Source organism: Heterocephalus glaber, unplaced genomic scaffold (assembly GCF_053883595.1).
Source record: "Heterocephalus glaber isolate CG9 unplaced genomic scaffold, H.glaber_assembly_v1.0 deba00001457, whole genome shotgun sequence".
NCBI lineage: Eukaryota > Metazoa > Chordata > Mammalia > Rodentia > Bathyergidae > Heterocephalus > Heterocephalus glaber.
This window is the reverse complement of record NW_028258305.1, coordinates 6,313,579-6,336,744: the sequence shown is the minus strand read 5'-3', so window position 1 is coordinate 6,336,744 and position 23,166 is coordinate 6,313,579. Positions and strand designations below refer to the sequence as shown.

Here is a 23,166-nt window from a genome sequence, read left to right as displayed (position 1 = left end):
AAGGAAAGACGGGAATGGAATTAATATGAGAAAAGGAAAAAATGCAAACAAAGTCTTTGTAAATAGGGAGGGATGGAGGAGTTGAAGGGAGGGCAGGGGAATGGGAAAAAAATTAGAACCAAGAGAAATTATGTAAAGGTGCAAATTTCCAATGATGAATGTCATTATATTGTATACCTAAAATGTACCAATAAAATTAATTTAAAAAATAATCATGGTATTCTTAGGAACTTCACTGAAAACTGTATATCCCTTTAAGTTACAGAAGAAATATGGTCTTGTATAGACCTCTATAGCCAAGTAAAGCAGTTAGTCTTTGATATACTTATAATTATGAGCTGCTTATAATTTTGTCTTTATGCAAAGATGCCTAGAGGTAGAAAGGTAGAAATCCAAACTGGCATAATGCCTTAATAAAAGAAGATAGATGAAGTGGAGCCAAAAGCAGGCTGGCATGAATATATCTCCTAAATCAGACAGGTAATATAATGTAACCTCTGAAGCACAGTATGGAAGTTAAGTTATAAATCCACAATTTAAATTGTATGTAGAATTAAAAATTTCTTTTGAAATTTAATTTTAGAAAACTAATATATTTTATTTTAGGTATAAAAGCAAATCTTTATCTTCATTTATGTATCATCTATTTGACATAATTTTTATATCAATAGTTTCAAAATGGTACCATGATTTTATAGAAAAACCAAAAAAAGCATTTTACAAAAAAGAAAACTTATTAAAACTGAAGGTTTTGAATGATTTTTTTTTTTTTTTTGGTACCAGGGATCGAACCGAGGTCCTTGTGCTTGCACAGCAAGTGGTGAAACGACTGAGCTAAATTCCCGGCCCTTTTGAATGATTTTTTAAAGACAAGGAACTGTATCAATGGCCTTCTTTTGGGTAAAGGGAAGACAAATAATAATTCTAATTTTATTAATTATAATGCATAGAAAAGAGAGGAACTAAATCCACTAATTTTATCAGTTATCTCTGCTTATACATTGTATTCTCTGAAGTTCTCCTTTACACACAAATAAGCTATAATTCCAGAATTTTAAATTATATTTTTAAAAGAAGATGGCAACTTATGAGGCCTACAGCTTTTTTTATAGTATAGTATCTGAAAGATCATATATAATAAGTATATTTGGAAATATAATGCATTTGGAAGAATTTCATGATATGTAAATGTGTAGACAGGCACATTAAGTGCAGCTAAGATGTCTTATATTTTCATTTCTCTGTCTTTAAGGATTATGTAAAAGAAGTTGTTTCCCCATTTTCCATTTTTTAAATATTATTTTTCAGATCTCACTGTGACAAATGAACTGCTAGCTATGGCCCAAAATGGCTTTTGTTCAGTAACAAGTTTTTGCTGGATGCATTATCACTACACTAAAGGTATTTTCCAAACTTTCTTACAGTTAGTGTAGCCTTATAATCAGGTTCTCTCCAGTTGGATATGAACAGAAGTGATGTATAACAACTCCTAGGTTGTATCCTGGACAAGAGTTTGCCCTCCTCCTTTTACTTCCTTTGTGTAGACTAAGAATCACACCTTCAGTGATGTAGAGAAAGGTTATACCCCAGAGATGACAAAGGAACATAGTAGAAGGATCCTTATAACCTGGTAACTAGCATGCTTTATTAGCCCTGGAACACATCTTAGGATTATTTAAAAAGATATAAAATTAATATGCATTTATATAAACACATATGAGGTATGGTAAACATGGTGAATGTTAAATTTTCAAAAAATTTTTATGGTAAAAGACACATTGTCATTAATTCCACTCAAAATACTTCTCACTTCACACACAATTTATCCCATCTTTCTTGCCACTTTCTGAAGCAGTTCTGAAAGTCCTCTTTCTTGAGTATCTTTACTCGCACTGTTGTAGCTGCCTTGATGTTAAAACTTTTACCTTTCATGGTCATCTGACTTTGGGGAAGAGTCAGAAGTCACGTGGTGCCAGATCCAATGGATAAAATGGATGAGGACACACTGATTTTATGAGTCTTCCTTTCCACTGCATGGTACTTGGCGGCACAATCACCATATATTTTTTTTAATCATACCTTGTAAAGGTACCCATGGAAGGACTTCTAGAACTGCTTCAAAAAGTTGCAAGAACAATGGATACTGTGTTTGAAGTGAGGGGAAGTATTCTGGGGGAAATTAATGGAAATATATCTTTTACAGTAATAAATGTATGTAAATAATCACCATATATTTTGATAACCCTGTGTGCATGTGAATGTTAAATAAAATTCTTTGTTATTGTGTTTTATGGCAGTCTATAATAGTTCATATCTAACACATCATTGGCATTATAGCACTACTGGTACACCACTGATGAAGCTCATATAGTCTTGGCCAATGATGAAAATACAAGAGGACAGATTTTAGTTTGTATTGTACTAGAGACTGGTGTCAGTATGACTTCCTAAGTTTAAACTGGAAATGACACTATTATAAAAATATACTTTTTTTTTTTTTTGGTACCGGGGATCGAACTTGGGACCTTGCACTTGTGAGGGAGGTGGCGGAACCACTGAGCTAAATCCCCAGCCCCCTAAAAATATATTCTTCTTTATAGGAAAATCTTAGCTAGGCATGGTGGTGGGCATCTGTATCCCAAGCAACTCAAAAGATTGAGGTGGAAGGATCATGAGTAGGAAAATCTCATTGGATGCCCTTTGTTATTACTTTTCTGATACGAAAGACTTACTAAATTCTATATTTAATAAAGAATTCTGAAATTTAAACATGTAGGAATTAAGGTATGATCAAGAAGAAATAACAGTTTATATTTCAAGATATAATAATCTTACCACTCAAGAATGTTTATTACTAGAAATACATATACATACTATATAAAGGCACTATTAATAGCTAACCATTATTGTTTGCCAGATACTGTTCAAAGAATCATAAACTAACTTAATCCCACAATAATCCACAATATAGGTACTAATATATCACCTCCACTTAACGATGAGGAAACTGAGGCACAGAGAAGGTAAGTTACCTGCCCATGGTCTTGCAACTGTAAGTCTGATGTCAAAGTCCATACTCAAAATTTTGTCATAGAGCATTTTGCAGCCTCCAGCCCCAGCCAGTTTGTACACCCTTAAAAGTACATTTCTGACATTTAACATGATAAAATGTACAAACAGAGAATAGGTGATTAGAGGAAAGAAAAATCTGAAATAATCAAGTAGTGTAGAAATCACCAAGCATTCAATTTAGGTCAACAATGTTTGCAGGGCCTTAATTTACATTCTGACTATACTATAACAGAAATGCTGACTTTTGGCTTATGATGTTTATGTCTTTTTCAAAATGATTTTACACCTATACTCACTGTATGCATTTTCATCTGAGCTCTACCTCTTTTGTCCTATAAGCAATAAAATAAAAATTTGCACATAGTATTGAAATGCAAGCAAAGGAAAAATAGATACAAAGCTTAATTTTATAGACATTAAGCATGTACATGTGTTATGTTACATCAAAGTTGATTATAAATTTTCCCCCCATCAAGATTTACAGAAGTTAGCATGTCTGACAAGTATGCACTTTATATAAGATATCCTGTGTAAGTGGGGAATATACCAAAAATAAAACAAGGCTGCCAGAAGGGGAAACAAAATAATTAAAAAGCTAGCCAACTAAATATTATAAATGTATACATTGCATATACAATAGTGTATTTCACATATTACATTAAAAATAGAAATTAGCCAGAATCCATTAAAATAGAATGAATAAAATTATAGTACATTCATACACTGGAATACTGTCAAACAATAAGAATGAAAGAAACTACAGGCTGGCGATAGAGCCTATGTTTAGCATGCACAAGTTTGAGCCATAGCATCAAAAATAAAAGAAAAAGAATTACAACTACCTGCAACAACATGAAAGATTCTCACAGTCATTGTGTTGATGAAAATGAACTCAATTCCTATCATTACATTCGCTAAAGCTTGAAATAAGGTGTTATAAAGTCAGGATAGGTAGGATGGGGGTATAGTATCTTGTAATGGATACAGGAGGACTTCTGGTAATATATGTTACTTGGCTTAGATATTGGCTACCAGATGTGTTCACTTTGTGGAAGGAAGTTCATTGGGTCATATCCTTATGATTTGTGCATTTTTATGTATATATGTATACTACACTTTAATAAAAAGCTTTTAAAAATTACCAAATTATTCAGATTATCATTCAGCTTTTCCTTTGGCAACACTTGCTTTTAACTGTGTTGACAGCTACTATGTGTAATACTTTTTTTTTTTTTACAGATTCTCCCATATAGACTGAACTACTTAAGTATTCTTGCTATCTAATTTAGCCTCTTGCTTGTATCAAAGAACACCTTTGAAAGCCAAAAATTTAATCACTTTCTGCTTTGGGAAAAGTTTGAGAGAATAGTGAATTAAATTGAGGGAATATGAGAAAAATTAGCGTGCCCCAGCATGATATGGGCTGTAACGAAGAAAAGGGCATAGACTATAATGAGGAAATTAGAGATTGTTCCCTAAACTCCATTTAGAGTCATGACTGAGAGTCACCCAGTTTTCTAGAATAAAAATGGAGTGAATACTGTATTCATTTAAGAGGTTAGCCTTTTGTTAGCTACCGAGTTACTGAGTAATGTCTTTATCAAGGGACAGTAATCTGGGTCACAGCCTTAGAAAACGGGGGTCATGGGCTTCAGCAAAAATGTATTTGCTAAAAATAAGGCAGGGCTCAAGGGAGGGACATCCAGCTTTCTGTCTAGGAATTATCACTTGGCCACAGTGACCTGCCCTAGAGGGACACAAGATCCATTTTGGTGAATAATGGAGTTTCTTCATTTTTCTGAAATTTAATGGCAATTTCTTCACATTCCCTTCCTCCCTTAGTACCTTTAAGTAGCTTTAAAATACAAAGACAGATTTCATTATATTTGATATCCTGATGGAAAAGGCAAATAGGGCCACTAGAAAATTCCTAGAAAGTTAGCTTGAATTACCTCTTGCTGTGTTTTCCTGAATGGCTAAAGAGATAGGGGTGCAGATTTTTTTAAAATCCCCATTATATAACATAATAATTTCTATTAATATGGTTTCATAATTTATTTAAAAGGGACTTCTCATAACAAATATAAATTATACCTGCAACACAGCGTTATGATGAGATTAAATTAATTGATATCTGTAATTTGGAATAGTGTCTGTCTCACAGGGAGCATTCAATAAATGCTAACTATTATTATTGTTATTATGAGACACATCATAGTCTTAGTAACAAGATACAGTGTAATGATAGGCCAACTACAGGTATTCTTAAGGGCTCAATATGCAACTTTCTCAGGGTGGGGAAGAAGAATGGAATTCTGTTACTAGTAACTAATTGTCAATCCTAATATTTAGGTTTAGGGCTACCCTAGTAGTATGGCTTGGGAGTGCCCTTAAAAATCATTTTGAAAACTGGAACGTATAATGTGTCAGTTTGTCAGTTTGGAAGCCACTTGGTCCTTTTGGCTGTAAACATAATCATCACAAAGACAAAGTGTAAGATAATCTATCAGTGGAGAAGTTCACTATAATATTTTCAAGCACTTACAATGTGGGAATTTTATCAAGCCATTTACGTTGAAGATTGCATTTTTTTTTGGTACTGGGGCTCGAACCCTGGACCTTGCACTTGCAAGGCAGGCGGCAGCACCACTGAGCTAAATCACTGGCAATTTTAAAATTTTTCACATGAAATTCATATATGTTACCTAAAAAAATTCAAGTAACAAGAATTTGAAGAGAAATTTATTATGTTTCACTGTTATGGGAGTTCCAAAAGTGAAACACTAGGTATAAAGAGATGAAAACCTCTTGTTTTATAGGAATCTACACAGAAATGAAATGAATTCTCTTATAATCTTGAGGGTTGTTTATATAATCTAGGAGTAAGAGATGCCAGGAAGAATTGGAATTGTGATGGTCAAGTTTCAATACTGCCAGATTTTGTGACATTAGATAAATTGAGCTTAGAAAAAAAAAGTTCAGCGGGACTGCAGTGGTGCACACCTCTAACCCCAGCTTCTTGGGAGGCTGAGGCAGAGGGATCACAAATTCAGGCTAGCCCAGGCAATTTAGTGAGACCTTGCCTCAAAAACCAGAGAGGGTTGGAGGCATAATTCAGTGGTTAGAGTGCCCCTGGATTTCATCTTCAGTACCAAAAAGGAAAAGGAAGTTAATGTTTATAGTACATTTAAAAATCTTTTATTTTTCCATATTGTAAAGTTTAAATGAATCTTTAGATTCAAACTTGGCTTCTGTTACTTTTTTGGAATACCACACTCTAAAAATAACCTTAGCAGTTTCTAAAGAAAAAAATCACCCATCAAACCTGAAATCCCATATGAAATACTTTGATACAGGAGAAAATTCTTTTAAGATATAATATGTCTTGTGTGTAAATAAATGGTTATATAAGTTTCTATGTTGGTTTATAACAGCACTGATGATAAAAAACTCTTTTCCCAAAAATCTTATCAAAAAAAGTAATTTTTTCATTTTTTGCTAGTGACTAATCACTGATAATGAATTTTCATATATAATTACAACTTGTTTACCAATATTGTAGTAATTTCAAACTTAATAATTCTTTTTTAAAGGACACTTTCTTTACAAAGAATGTAATTGAAATTAACCAACCATGGTCTACAAACAAATAAAAGTGATACTAAGTATTGATTAAAACAAAAAGCCCATTAAAAAAAACCAGCATTACCAACTCCAGAGGTTATTGATTCTTCATCAATGTCACTCGCTTTTTTCCTTGCCACTTCAGCTAGTGCCAATTCACCCTTATCTAGGGCAAGGTAATGGATATCCTTGGGAAATAAAGCAAAGTAAAAGATTAATTCAAAATGATTCTTGGTCAAGTTACAAAGGAGATTTTGAAAGGAAGAAACTTACTGTTCAGATGACAAAATAGACACAGCCCAATGAATATTCTTTTTTGTATTTTTAAATTCTCAGTTTTCTTTCCCAGTACAAATAAATTTTTCTTAACTGGAGACCAATGCTATAACTAAAGGCAGTTATCTAAATAAATTATTTTATGTCTTAAGAGAAAAAACATTTTAATAAATGATATCCTCAGTTTTATCGGGGAATAAAAACCTTAATTATTATTTTATTTGGTGAAGATCTAATATCTGAGGGATCCTTTTCGCTTTTTTTTTTTTTCCCCCCAGGCTGATCTTGAACTCCTGAACTCAGTGATTCTCCTGGCTCAGTTGCCTGAGCATACACCACTGTATGTGACTTTGAGGTAACTTCTTAAAAATTTAATTGTATATTGTACTATGTTAAGTAAAAAGGGCTATGTAAGTAGTATTACACAGAGAACATCTTTCATTTTTATGTATATGGTATATATTTGTTAATATTACCAATACTGCTACTATTTTGAACTCATACAGTCAACAAATAATTAGTATCTGATAAGCATTGGGCACTGTTCTGAACACACTCATCAAATACAACACAAATGTCAAGAGTTCAGTCCAGCGGAGAGACAGACTATTATTATTAACCAACAGTTAATTATATAAAGCTGTGATTGATTTTATGGCAGATATTTGCACAGGTTGGAGCCAAAGAGGAGGAACTTGTCCTTGATCTGAGCTTTGAGGGATGAGTGAAAATTAGACTAAAAGGGAAGGACAAAAGGCAACAAAGAATGACTGATATCTGGTGCAAAGAAGTTTGAGAAATCTTTCATAGCTTTGTCAGGCAACAGTAGGTCTTTTGTGGGGTTTTTTTTGGTACCGGGGATCGAACTCTGGTCCTTGCACTTGCGCAGCAGGTGGTGAAACCACTGAGCTAAATACCCGGCCCTTAATGGTAGGTCTTTTGAATGGAAGAAGTATTGGATGTGAAGAAGGCAGTGTAAAATAATACTGAATAAACAGGTAGAGGCACTAAAAAGGGCTTAAAAGTCTTTATGGTCTGCAGAATGATTATTGAAAATTTCACTGTAAGAAAAAAGTATCAAAAGCTAGTTTACAAAGAAGAAATAAATATGTGGCCTATAATAAGGAAAAGATATTTCACCTTATTCAAATAAATATGAATTAAAAAATGTCATTTTAATTTTTGGAACACACTGTCATAACTCAATACATGTATACAGTGTGTAGTCATTTTACAGTACATAATATATCGTATGTAAAGAGAGTTAAAATACAAAAACCTCATTGATAGCTGGGTGTGGGTGGCACATGCCTGTAATCCCAGCACTTGGGAGTTAAAGGCAGGAGGATCACCATGAGTTCAAGGCCAGCCTGGTCTGCATAGTGAGTTCAAGGCCAGCCTGAACTACCCAGCTAGACCCTGTCTCAAAAAAACAAAACGACAAAAATCTCATTGGTTAAATCAGTGCTCACTGGTTACAAAACTTTGGGAAAACAGTAAACTTAGTGGGAAAATAACTGATTAAAACTTTATAGAGCAGAGATCAGCAAGCTATGGCCAATGAGCCATATCTGAAATGTGTTTGTACAGTTCTCAAGAATGATTTTTTACATTTTTAAATGGTTGGAAGAACTGCACTTGACTACTGCTTTTTGAATGGCTTTTACTGCATACTTGAAAATGTCTCAAGCTAAAATTACAAGGCAAAATAGTGTTTATATGTGAAACTTATATGTGAAACCCTGTGATAAAGTCATTTCAATGAGAACTAACATTGTTTGAATTGCAAGTAATGTCAGGGCTGCACTGTCAAAGTCTTTTAAAAAAGTGATATTTCCATTCCTACACAAGTTCCCCACAATATATTTTCTAATTTCAAACTACAGCAGTAGTTTTCAGACTTCTATGCATGTGCAAAGGAAATTTCCATATTCCAAAATCCATTAAACTGCAATTGAGGAACTTTAATTGGAAGTGATTTGCAATGTAATGACATGCTAAAAGGCATTCTAGCCTTTTAGCTAATAGAATTCTAAAAATGCCTTCCAATCTGTGAATATGCTCAAATAAAACCATATGCTCATGGATTGATATCAGTGTTTGGCAGTACCTATGTACTGTATGTGAAAGACATTTGCAAAGGTGAAACATGGAAAATCTCATTGTAGATGAGCATTAACAATCAATATTTAATGCAATAGATTTGGATGACAGTGAAAACCAATGTTATCTCCCCCAAAAGAATCCAATTCATTTTTGGAGGCAAAAATTTCTATCATTGTGCTCAATTTTATCATATTTTTATTTCATCAATAAAGATTTATGGAAATCTGTTTTCTCTCATTATAAACGTACCTACATAATAATCTCAGTTTTGCCTCTTGGTCCACAAGCCTATAATATTTGTTGGTCTTTTACAAAGAAAGTTTGCTGGACTCATATTTAACAATATATCAAAGTTTAAACTTCACATATTCTTTTTTTTCCCTGGTACAAGGGGTCAAACTCAGGACCTTGCGCTTGCCAGGCAGACGTGGTGTCGTGCCACTGAGATACATCTCTGGCCTCAACTTCACATATTCTTTTAGAAAAATCTCCCTAAGAAAATGATAGGATAATGTATGTCCAAGATTGGTGATTAAAGTACTGGTTATAGGAATGGAAAATTAGAAGCAATTTAAATGTACATAAAATGAAATAATCTTGTGCCTTTCTGCTTTTAATTCAGGTGATATGGTACTTTCATGTCCTTATATTCATTAAAGATATTATTAATAATTAAAAGTTACATATATACAACTGTATTCAATTTGCTGATATTTAAGATCTTCATCTACACTGTTAAGTATACTATGTGATTTTTTTTAAAACTTGGATTGCCCTTATCTGGAATCAAGGTTCTCTAGCTTTATAAATGTCCCCTTTTCTGTTTTCGGTTCTCTGATGAAATATGTATCTGCTTCTTCACAGAAAATAAGCAAAGATACAGCAATACATCTGAAAAGAAATTATCAACCATTGTTGAAGGACATAAATTACCACCTGATTAAAATACAGACATAGACCTTGTCTTACTTTTCTCTTTGCTGAGACATAATACCTGACATCTAAAGTTAAAGGAGGAAAGGTTAATTTCAACTCATAGTTTGTAGAGGTTTCAATCCATACTTGGCTGACTCCAAGGCAGGGTGACATCATAGAGGAGAAATAGTCCATGGGAAGCAGGCAGAAGACAGTGAAGCAGCAAGAAGCAGCAGCAAAACAGCAGACAGAGGCAGCAGCAGCAAACCTTCCTCTCCCTTTTATCCCATCCAGGCTTTGTCTTTTGGGTGGTGCCACCCACACCCAGGGTGGGCCTTCCCATTATGCACACCTAGAACTACACTAAACCAATCAGTGGACAAATTTAGTAATCACATACCCTTAATCCCAGTACCACACACTCTAGATCCGGCCATTTCTGAAAAGCCCTACCTCTGACTGCATGAAGTTTGGGGGCACATCTAAATACAACCCATAACAGACCTGCTATGGCTGGAAAGACTACATTTAAAAAAACTTCTAGCCCAAAAATAATCTGATCAATTCAGTGAAACTTTAATCAAAACCCCCTCAAAATTTCTCATGGAACTTGAAGGACTGTTCTTAAAGTTCATGTGAAAACAAATGGTAAAGAATATTCAAGAATGGGGCCAGGAATTTAGCTCAGTGGCACCGTGCCTGGTTCACAAGTGCAAGATCCTGGGTTCAATCCCCGGTACCCTACCCACCGCAAAAAAGAATATCCAAGAATTACTCTAGTCACTATTAAGGCTATGTAGCACTGATATACAAGGGTATAAACCAAAGGAAAAAAACCCTCATATATGCATGGTTTTACTTTTGAGTCCTACTGTGAGTACTTTATGTTTAGTGGTGTTGTAAGGGTTGGTTATAAAATCTGGATCCCACAAATTATTTCTGGAATAAACTGTCTCACTTTCTTATTCTCCATGAATGCTGTGATTTCTCCTCTTAATTTTAAAAAATTGTAACAGGGAATTGGGGTTAATTTGAAGAGGATATACCTTAGCAGTTCTTAAATTGACACTATCACTCTACCATGAAGGTCTTTAATTTTTACTTTCTTTTTGGAAAAGAATCTTGTAAGATTCCTCACTTTTCATTTATAGAGCATACATGAAATAAAGACATGAAGTAAAGCTGATTGAGACTAAGGCTAACATACTGTTAAGTCATATTAAAAAGAATGAGAGCAAAAAGCTACCACTAGAGTAGTCATATTCACCCCAACTTCAAGTTTAACATTTATTAATAAAAATCATTCGATAAATTATAGAATTTTTTGGTTTTATTTTGAGATGGTGTCTTGGTACGTAGTTTAAGCTGGTCCTGAACTCATATGTAACCCAGGATGGTCTCAAACTTGTGGCGATCCTCCTATCTGAGCTTCCTGAGTGTTGGGATTACAGGTGTGTGCCACGACACCTGGCCAACTATATAGAATGTTCATCATGTTGCAGATGCAGAGGTAAATTTACCATAAAGCCAATGAAGCTTAAAATTTATTACTTCGCACTTGTACCTAAATTGGTGTTTGAAACCTAAGTTCCTTTTTTTTTAAGTATTCCTCAAATTATATAAGCTACAGGCTCCATGAAATCTGGTTGTACCACTGGCCAGATGCCTAACTCAAAGTTTCTATATACCTAGTGGACTATGTTACCATATGCTTAGTTGTTTAGAATCATATGTCTGGAAGACTCAACTATGTGTTGCCTTCAAGACACTCATACTTTACTTCTAAGGACCCAGACTAAAAGAGAAAGAATGGAAAAAGATATATGGAAATGTAAACCAAAACATAGGAAGGGTAAGTGTACTGATAAATAGACAAAAGAGACAAAATAGAAGTCAAAAAATATAAGAGACAAAGAAGGTCATTATATAAAGGAGTCAATTTATCAAGAAGGCATAACAAGCATATATGTATACAACATTGTAGCATCTAAATAAAGCAAATATTAATATAACTGAAGGGAGAAATAGAGTTCCATACAATAATAAAAGGAGACTTCAGTCCTCTGCTTTGAATACTGAATAGATCAGCAATAGAATATACATTCTTCTCAAATATACATGGAACATTTTCCAGTATAGATCATATGCAAGATCACAAAACAATTCTTAGAAAATTTAAGAGGACTAAAATCATATTATCTTTTCATATCCCTGTAGCATAAAATGAGTAATCAGGAAAATTTTGGAAAATTGACAAGTGTGTAGAAATTAAACAATATGCTCCTAAATAACCAGTGGGTCAAAGAAGATATTAAAAGGGAAACTTGAAAATATCTTGAAATAAATGTATATGTGAAAACAACATATGAAAACTTATGTGATACATCAAAAGCAGTTCTGAGAAGTTAGTTTATAGCAATGAGCACCTACCTCAGAAAGAAAAGATCTCAAATAACATTGTATCTCAAGGAACTAGAAAATGAACAACATAAGCCCAAACTTAACAGAAATAATAAAGTAACAGGGGCTGGGGATTTAGCTCAGTGGTTCTGGCGCTGGCCTTGCAAATGCAAGGTCCTGAGTTCGACCTCCGGTACCAAAAAAAAAAAAGAATAAAGTAACAAATATAAGAATAGATATAAATGAAATAGAGAATAGAATAACAGAAAATCTCAATAAAACTAAAAATTGCCAACCTTTAGCTAGAATAAGAAAAGGAAGATTCAACAAAGTCAGAAATGCAAAAGGGTAAATTACAATATTACAACAGAGATAGAGGCTAAGTCAGCAGGTGCCTAATATGTAACTAAAATAAGGATGAAGCTTGGCAACTCTGTCTTCATTTTATATCTGTCTCCTTTATTACCTTATATATGGATGAGATCCCTGCTTAGCTCAGGATATAAGCATGTTAATAATTTGAGGATTGTTTGTCTAAAAACTAGCAATACAAGGTTATTAGCCCTAAATTTATCTATATTGTCTCCTTTTAAAACTGAGAATAGCAAAATAAGAGTAATTTTCAGGGGCATTCAATTACTAGCTTTTTTTTTTTTTTTTTTTCAATTACCAGCTTTTATTACATTCACTTCCAGACCCCTTGGAGCAATGGCAATGGTTAGAAGTCTCTGCTGATTGATTTAAATCTGCAGTCCCTCGGATTCCAGGGAAAACAGAGCCTTATGACCCACACCATGATCAGGTCATCCCCCTAAGTGGGAACAATTACCCGATGAAGGGAATACAGGCTATCCATAAGCAGTGGCCATCATTTCATGATGAGAACCAAATTGCCCCTTTAAGGAATGATGCTTTCTCAGTATCTTACAGAACCAGTTGAGATAACTATTAAACAGAGCATGGCTTGACCAGGATTATCAACCCTGCTAGCTATGCAAACACTCAGCTAAAAAAAACCCCTAACCCTTCCCTCTGTTCCTCTTTTCTAATAAACACAAAAGTTCCTGCCAGCTCTTCAAAGGCAAATCTGTTTATCTGTATCCCATTAATGCTCCTTTCCAGTCTTTTAGCACTGCTCATCTTCCTGATTGGTGTTTTGAAATGGGCAGCTGAGCCAGGTCTATTAGAACCTGAGAAGCTGAGGCTTCTGTCCTTAATCTCTGAGGACAATCGTCAAGACACAACTATGAACAGGTATACACCAACAAATTTGATAATTTAGAAAAGAATATATTCCTAGAAACATGCACCTCAGGAAAAAATAGAAAAACAGAACAGGTCAATAACAGGTAATGAGACTGAATAAGGAATAAAAAGTATTCCATCAAAGAAATTCCAGGTCCTTAAGATTTCACTGTTGAACCTACCAGACATTTAAAGAATACTGTTCCTTCTCAAAATCTTTCCCGAAAACTGAAGAGGAGGAAAACTTCCAAACTCATGGTTATGGCTTGTGTTTAGGTGTCCCTCCAAAGTCTCATGATTTTTTAGAGGTGGCTGAATCTAGATTGTGTGATTGATTCATGGTGAGCCTAGGCCTGAGGAGACTAGGATTAAAGGGGGTGAGTGCTACCTGCCCTAAGTAGTCTGAATAAGATAAAAGGGGCAGAAAGAAGCTGTTAAATTCTCTCATTGCTTTTGCTGTCCCCCCCCACACCACCCTGCCCCACCGTGAAATGTGGGCCCTCTACCACCCTGCCTTGGAGCCAGCCAATTATGGACTGAAACCTCTAGGAACTGTAAGCTAAATAAACCTTTCTCCCTTTTACTTTGGGAGTTGGGTATTATTTCTCAGCAACGAGAGAAAACATACTCATCTTATGAGGTCAGAATTACCCTGGTACCAAAGCCAGACATCAGAACAGTGCAAGAAAAGAAAATTACAGGGTTAATGTCCCTGAAGAAAATAAATGCAAAAATTCTCAACATAATATTGGCAAACCTAAAAGCACATTAAAAAGATGATTTCTGTGCAACTGGGGTTCTGTTGAGGGAGTCCTTGCCTATGCTTTTGACTTCAAGAATTTTTTGTATTTTGTCTTCCAGCAGGTTGTTTCCTATTTAACATTTAGCTCTTTGATCCATTTTGATTTTAGTTTAACACATGGTGAGAGATATGAATAGCCATTTTCCCCACCACCATTTATTAAAAAGGCTATCTTTCCTTCAGTGTATGTTTTTGGCCCTTTTATGAAAGATCAAATAGTTGGATGTACTTGGGCTTATTTCTGAATCTTCTCTTTTGTTCTATTGATCCTCATGGCTGCCTGTGTGCCAGTACCACAATGTTTTTTGTTGCCGTTGTTTTTTAATCACAGTAGCTTTGAAATATAACTTCATGTCCAGGATTGTGTACTGCAAGCATGTAACAAGAAAAAAAAAAAAAGAAAGGAGATTAAGAGATGAGTGGAGGGGAGAAGTAGGGAAGGGGTGAAAAAAAGAATTAAGATGTACCAATTTCCCACAAAGAATATAAACATGTACTACACACATGTAGTAATAAACTAAAATTTAAAGAAATTTTTAAATGATTGCCATGATCAAGTGGGATTTATCCCAGCAATATAAGGATATTTAACACATGCAATTAAGTAAGCATGAAAAAAAAAAGCATGAGATACCACATTAACAAAAGGGCAAAATCAATATGACATTAATAGATGGAGAAAAAACATTTGACAAAATTCAATATCTCTTCATTATAAAAACTTAAAAAGAAACCATCTATAAGAGGAATATATCTCAACACAATAAAAAACACGTGACAAATTTTTATCTACTGTTATATGCACTTGTGAGAACTTAAAAGGCTTTTTCTTCTAAGATAGTAAGACAAGGATGCCCCTTCCACCATTTACATTCAGCATAGTACTGGATAGGATAGGAAGACATGAAATTGTCTTAAAAAGGAAAATGCTTACTAGTTTAACCAAGGAAGTGAAATATTTGTATAATAGAAAACACTGATGAAAGAAATTGAAGATCACACAAATGAATTGAAAGATATCCCATATTCCTGGAATGGGATAATTAATATTGTTGAAATATGTATACTATCAAATATGATCTATAGATTCAATATAATTCCTATGAAAATTCCAACATCATTGTCATGGAAATATGAAAAACTATTCCTAAAATTTGTGTACAACCAGAAAGAAATCCACAAAGGCAAGACAGTCTTGACAAAAGAACAAAGCTGGAAACATCACACTACTTGACTTCAAAATATGCTACAGTGGTATAATAACCAAAACAGCATGATAATTGTAGTGGATTTAACTAATGGTCAATTTGCAACACCCAGCTGAACTGAATCAGGTTGGGCTGGGAGTGGAGGATCCACCTGAGGATTGTTGTCAAGAGCCATAAAAAGAAAACTGGAGGGCAAGAATGTGGTCTGTTGATTTTCTAAGAGAAGCTTGCTGTAGATGGTTTTCCTGATGCAAACTAGGCTGTTCTCCTTGGAGGAGGAGCTTGGGGCCTTGCTGTCACTGGGAATGGCTGCTGTGTTCATCAGAGGAGCTCTGATCTTCACCTTGAGCATCACTTCCTGGCTCCAATGTGGATCTCTCAGCTTGGTGGCACAAATCCTTCATCTCACCAGTGCAGGTTTTCTGGCTTCCACCACTGGCCTTTGGGCCTTCTAGGTGCAGATCCTCAATATGGACAAGCATAAGACATTGCTGTGGGCTCTAGGACACTGGCTGGACTCGAGGAGGACATTGCCTTGGACTCTAAGCCTTTAGTAGGACTTGTGTGGGACATTGCTGGGATCCAGGCCCTCAGCTGGATTCTTTGGGCCCCTAGTGTGTAATCTCTTGTGCTCTTTTGCATTTGACTTTTTGGGTAATTATCATAAAATAATTCTATAAACTATGTATCCTGTGGTAAATGTATTCTCTTGGCAAAACCCTGACTACAACAATAATGTTACGAAAAACAGCCACAAGTGACAATGGAATAGAATACAGAACATAAACATAAATGCATGCATTTGCAGCCATTGTTAATTAATCCATGTATTTTTACAGTTCTGGGGACACAAGCAAGGGCTTTGTGCATGTTAAGCAAGCATTCTACCACTGAGCTGTACCATCAGTGCTGCCAACTCCTTTTTGACAAAGACGCCAAGAACACACAAAAGAGAAAGCACAGTCTCTAATGATAACCACACATAGAAGAATGAAATGGGATCCTTATCTTATACCTCATACAAAAATCAATTCAAAACAAATAAAAAGACTTAAGTGTAGGCTCTGAAACTGCAGAGCTATAGAAGAAAATACGGGGAAAGCTCTATGACATTGGTCTGGGCAGTAATTTGTTGGATAAGATTCCAAAAACAGACAGAACAGTAACAGACAAATAGAATTCCATCAAATGAAAAAAATTTATAACAAAGGAAACCGTTAAATTGAGGAAGCATCTCATGGACTGGGAGCAGTACCGTGATACCTCTTTCAATGCTTCTGTTTGCAAACAGTTCGGTGTGCAAAAAAAAGCATTTGGCAAAATCTTGCTTCAGTTTACAAATTTCCACACTGGATAACAAACACAACCATAGCTATTCTCCCCATACAAACACAAATGCAGCCATCTTCTCCCAAATCATAAAACAAATTAAGTTTGTAAACCAAGGTATCACTGTATTTGCTAAGGGTTTAATATCCAAATATTACCCTAATTTGACATTTTATACATACATTGAAATATCACATTGTACTTCATAAGTGTGTGTGGCTACATATTGGTATTTTTGATATGTTTAAGGAGATGGAAACATTAATTACCCTTACTTGATGAATGCACAGAGTATACATGTACTGCATTATCAGTGTACCCCATAATTTGTAAAATGAAAATAACCCCAAAGCACATAAATGTGAAAACATAAAATGTATAAGAATCTCAACTCAGTAGCAAGAAAATACCTGACTTACAAATGGGCAAAGGATGTGGACAGATATTTCTGAAAGAAGAGATATGAATGGCCAACAGATACATGAATAAAAGCTCAACATAATTATTAGGGATAAATAAAACTATGATAAGATACCACCTTACATCTGCTTAAATAACAATTATCAAAAAAAGATGAACCAGGGATTCAGCACTGCCCCCGCAACCCCAGGCACCGTGGCATGGAGGGGCATGCCCCCAGACCTCAGCATGGCCACTCCAGTATCTGGATCCAAACTGCAGAAGTGCCTAGGGCCATAAAGACCATGGTTATGAGCTACAGAAGATAGAGCAGAAGTGAACAATGGAGAGAGGGCCTCTCTGAGGCTCCTTGATGAAAATTGAAGCTCACTAGGAAAGTGAAGAAAATCTCTGCAATAAAGGTGCAATGGACCACCATTGGTTGGTTAAGTTGATGAGATCACCACCTCCCATCGGAACTGGACTTGCTTGGAGGGAAGGACAGCTGAAGACTACAGTAGAACCTGACAGAGTTCAATCCTGCAGGAGGTCAGGGAGCTCAACTTGGGCCTTGCAGCCAGAAATCAGCCTGAATCTCAGTAGACTATGCTGGCTTGCTGAGACTAATCGATTTAAATCTTCATACTGCTGCCCACATTGTCTATTGTGACAGCAGAGACATACTCTGAAGGAGGTGCTCCATTTTTTTCTTCTTTTTCTCTCTCCCTTCTTGCTCTTCCTTTCTCTCCCTTTTTGTTTCTGTTTCTACCCTATTTCAGATTTTTTTCTCTCTCTTTCCTTCTCTTGATGTAATTTTTATAGGAAGGTGAATACAACTTCTAGCTTCCCTATTGCTATTAGTTTGTTCTTTCTTGTCTTTGTTTCTTCATTCTGTCTTTTCCTCAAGTTTGTGTGATCTTCCTGTGTCCTCTAGCCTCACTTCTAACCTTTCCCTCTCCTTCTATCTCTCTATCCCTCCCTCCTCAACTCCTTCTACATCCTCATGCTGAAGAGTAAATTTGCTATATTGAAGGGTTTATTTAAGACAAACGTATTTTGGGCTGGTCCTCTATTCTGATCTAGTTCATGTGGTTAAAGGTGACAGATTAATAGCTACCACAACCTGTCATTTTCTAAGCTGTGTTTGTGATTGATCTAATCAGTTGTCCTTCCTGGTATACTGAAAATGAGAATGCCTAAGAGTCACTTGAGACTCAAAGCCTAAACACCAGCTATACCTTGAAGACACCTCTAAGAAGCAGTCATTCTGTAAGAGTTCTAAATATAAGAAATGAAGATACTCACAATAAGCAATACTGAAGTATCAACTCAGAAATTATATGAAAAACAGCACCACCAACAACAATAGAAATGAGAAGACATCTAAACAAGGCACAAACCCAGAATTCCAGTTCACCAAAGGCAAATTCTGGGAAAAAACAAGTTGGAAAAATCTGAAAATCAACCACCTGGACACCCTGAACTGATAGCATAGTAAGTAACAAAACAGATGAACAAGGCTCTGGAAAAATTCAAAACAGAAATAATTTCCCAGATAACTACAGAGATGGTGAGCAGAGATAACTACAGAGATGGTGATGAAAGACATGATCAGAGACTCTACAACAGAAACAGATAAAAAATAGATGAGCTCAGGACCATGATGGAAGCCATGAATGCCCAGCATAGGAAAGAAATGGAAACCATGAATGCCTAACATGGAAAAGAAATGGAATCCATGAAACAGATTCAAACAGATATCCAGGAGTTTAAAAACTCTACTGAAAGTATTTGCACCAGAATGAGCCAATGTGAAGACAGAATATCAGATACAGAAGACAGGATTGCAGTTAGTTACCATGAAAAAAGATTTCTTGAAAAGAGTAAGGGACTATGAGAAACCAATCCAGGAGCTGCTAGACTATGCAAAGAAGAATAACACAAGACTGATAGGAGTCCACAAAAAACCAGGAGAAAGTACAAATGACATAAAAAAAAAAACTGTGTGGAGAAGAAATGGCAGAAAACTTCCCAAGCATAGGAAAAGAATTTTACACACACATAGTGAGGAATATAGGACTCCAACCAGCCATGATCAAAAAAAATCTACACCTAGACATATAATATTCAAGATCTCAAAAATACAACAGAAGAACAAAATACTACAAGCAGTTAGAGAAACAAATCACATATAAAGGAAAGCCCATCAGAATCACAGTAGACTTTTCAACACAAACCCTCAAGTCAAAGAGAGCCTGAAGTATTTCAAACCCCAGAAGAAAATAACCTCCAACCTAGATTGATGTATCCTACAAACTATCTTTCAAAATTGATGAGGAAATAAGATACGTCCACAACAAAAAACACCTGAGAAACTTCATGAATACCAAACCAGTACTTCAAACAATTCTAAAAATATTCTAGAAAAAAAAAAAGAGTGGGGGGGGGGATCAGAATTCCATGAGGCTGAACAGAGTGAAATAATCAGGCATGGCAGGAAATTAAAGGAAAAGAGGGGAAAATAGAAAATAAAAGAGCCAACAACAGGAAAATATCGTGACAAGGATAAGTCATTACATATCAGTTTTAACCATCAATGTTAATGTCCTCAATTCACCAATCAAAAGAAATAGACTGGCAGAATGGATTAATAAGCAAAATCCAACAATATGCTGTATATAAGAAACACACTTAATTCAAAAAGAAATTCACAGATTGAAAGTAAAAGGATAGAAAATAATATTCTATGTGACAGGAACCTGGAAAAAAGCAGGGGTAGCTGTCTTATTTGCAGACAAAGTAGATTTCAAACCAAAACTAAGAGATACAAAGAAGGTCACTACATCCTTGTAAGTGGAACAATCCAAGAGGAAGAGATAACAATCATAAATATATATGCACAAATACTAGTGCACCTAACTATATAAAACAAATATTGATGGACATGAAAAATCAAGTAAGGACTAATCCAATTGTAGTGGAGGACCTCAACAGCCCACTGTCACAAACAGATCAACTAGATAAAAAATCACAACAAAACACTAGAATTGAACCAAACTTTTGAACAAATGGACTTAATAGTTATCTACAGAGCATTCCACCCCACAAAATCATAATACACATTCTTTTCAGCTGCACATGGTTTATTCTCTAACATAGACCATATGCTAGTTCATAGAAAATGTTTAAGTAAATGCAAAGGAATTAAAGTTATCCCCTGCATATTATCTGACCATAGTGCAATTAAACTGGAGTTCAATAGCATAAGAAACAGCGACTCCACAAACACATGGAAATTGAATAACACTCTCCTTAACAACCAATGGGTCATAGAAGAAATTAAAGAAGAAATCAGACAGTTACTATAACTAAATGATACTGCCAATACAACATACAAAAATCTATGGGACACAGTGAAAGCAGTTCTATGAGGGAAATTCATAGCAGTGAAGGTCCATACTAGGAAAACACAGAAAGCTCAAATAAACAGTTAATGCTGAATGTCTAGCTCCTAGAAAAAGAAGAGCAAGAAAAATCCAAAGCTTGCACAAGGGAGGAAATTATAAAGATCAGAGCAGAAATTAATGCAATGCAGACTAAGAAAATGATAAAAAACTCAATGAATCAAAGAGTTGGTTCTTTGAAAGAATAAATAAAATCGACAAACCCTTAGCCAATCTTATCTAGAAAAGGCTGAAATCTATGCAGTTAGGAACAAAAAAGGTGAAATCACAACACATCCAGCAGAAATCCAGAGGATCATCAATACCTACTTTAAGAACCTGTACTTCAATAAAATGGGAAACACAGAAGAAATAGACATACTCCTAGATACATATAAATTACCAAATTTGAAGGAAGATATAAAAATTCTAAACACCCCAATTTCAATCAGTGAAATTGAAAATGTAATTAAAAATTTACTAATAAAGAAAATTCCAGGCCCTGATGTCTTCACTGTTGAATTCTACAAGAAATTTAGGGAAGAGCTAATGCCACTACTTCTCAAACTCTTTAATGAAATGGAAAGGGAAGCAATACTCCAAAGTTCATTTCTGGAAGCAAGCATTACTTTAATTCCAAAAGGAGAGAAAGGCCCAACCAAAAAAGAAAACTACAGGCCAATCTCCCTAATGAACATAGATACAAAAATCCTCAATAAGATACTGGCAAACAGAAAAAAGAGGATCATCAAGAAGATAATACTCCCTGACCAAGTGAGATTCTTCCCAGAGATGCAAGGATGGTTCAACATATGTAAATCATTAAATGTAATACATTATATTAACAGAATCAAGAGGAAAAAAATATGATCACCTCAATAGATGCAGAAAAAGTGTTCAACAAAGTACAACACCCATTCATAAAATCCCTACAGAGAATTAGATAGATGGTCTTTATCTCAATCTCATAAAGGCTATCTGTGAAAATCCAACAGCCTACATCATACTAAATGGTCAAATACTGAAAATTTTTGCACTAAAATCTGGAAGAAGTCAAGGATGTCCACTATCATGACTCCTGTTCAATACAGTTCTGGAAACATTATTTGCTGACAACACGATACTCTATATAGAAGACCCAAAATCTCCACCAAAAGACTTCTAGACTTATTTGACAGATTCAGTACAGTAGCCAGATACAAGGTCAACACTCAAAAATCAATAGCTCTCACTGAGAGAGAAATTAGGGAAACAATTCCTTTTACAATAGCATCCCCAAAAATGAAATATCTAGGAATCAATGCAACAAAAGAAGCAAAACACCTCTACATTAAAAACTACAGCACTCTGAAAAGAGACATGGAAGAAGATATAAGAAAATGAAAATATATCTCTTGTTGCTGGGTAGGGAGAATGAATATAGTGAAAATGGCCATACTTCCCAAACTGCTATATAGATTCAATGCAATCCCAATTGAAATCCCAGAGAACTAGAGAAAAAAAATCCAAAAATTCATTTGGAACCGGAAGAGACCTAGAATACCAAAAGCAATTCTAGGCAACAAAGACATGACAGGTAGTATCACAATCTCCAACTTGAAACTATACTACAAAGCCACTGTGATAAAAACAGCATGGTACTGGCAAAGAAACAGACTTGAGGATCAGTGGAATAGATTACAAGATGCAGAAACAACTCCAAATATATTCAGCCACCTCATCTTTGACAAAGGAGCCCACCACCCTCACTGGAGGAAAGATAGCCTCTTTAATAAATAGTGTTAGAAAAACTGGATTTCAACCTGCCAAAGATTAAAATTATACCCATATCTATCACCATGCATTAAACAAAAATTGAAGTGGATATAAGATCTAAATAGCGAAACAGAAACACTAAACTTGCTGGAAGATAGGTTATGTAGAATTCTTGAAGACACTGGCATAGGAAAAGACTTTATGAACAAAACCTCAGTAGCACGGGAACTAGCACAAAGAATCAACAACTTGAATATCACCTTATTAAAAAGCTTCTGCACTGCAAGAGAAACCACGAACAGAGCTAAGAGACAACTGACAAAGTGGGAAAAAATTTTTACCAGCTGTTCCTCAAAGGACTAATATCTAGTATAAAGAACATAAAAAAATCAGACCCCCAAATTTAAAGACCCAATTTAAAAACGGGCATCTGAAATGAACAGACAATTCTCAAAGAAGTAAAAGCAGCAAATAAACTCATAAAAATGTTCAACATCACTGGTTGAGAGATGTAGATGAAAACAGCACTGAGATTCCACCTCACTCCAGAAAGGATGGCTGCTATCAAGAAATCAACCAACAACAAATGCTG

At 35.1% G+C, this 23,166-nt stretch overlaps 1 protein-coding gene across 11 annotated transcripts in view; it reads right to left on the bottom strand.

The window, feature by feature from the left end:
- The window catches only part of Wdpcp (WD repeat containing planar cell polarity effector), a 406,541-nt gene that overhangs the window by 160,146 nt on the left and 223,229 nt on the right, over nt 1–23,166 (bottom strand). For 9 of the 11 annotated variants that reach the window (XM_087216012.1, XM_087216011.1, XM_087216010.1 and 6 more), the window contains one exon: nt 6,782–6,884. The exons of the other annotated variants lie outside the window; for them this stretch is intronic. In XM_087216012.1, coding sequence (XP_087072138.1) covers nt 6,782–6,884 — 103 coding nt within the window. The remainder of the gene's footprint in view (nt 1–6,781; nt 6,885–23,166) is intronic. 11 annotated transcript variants of the gene reach the window in all.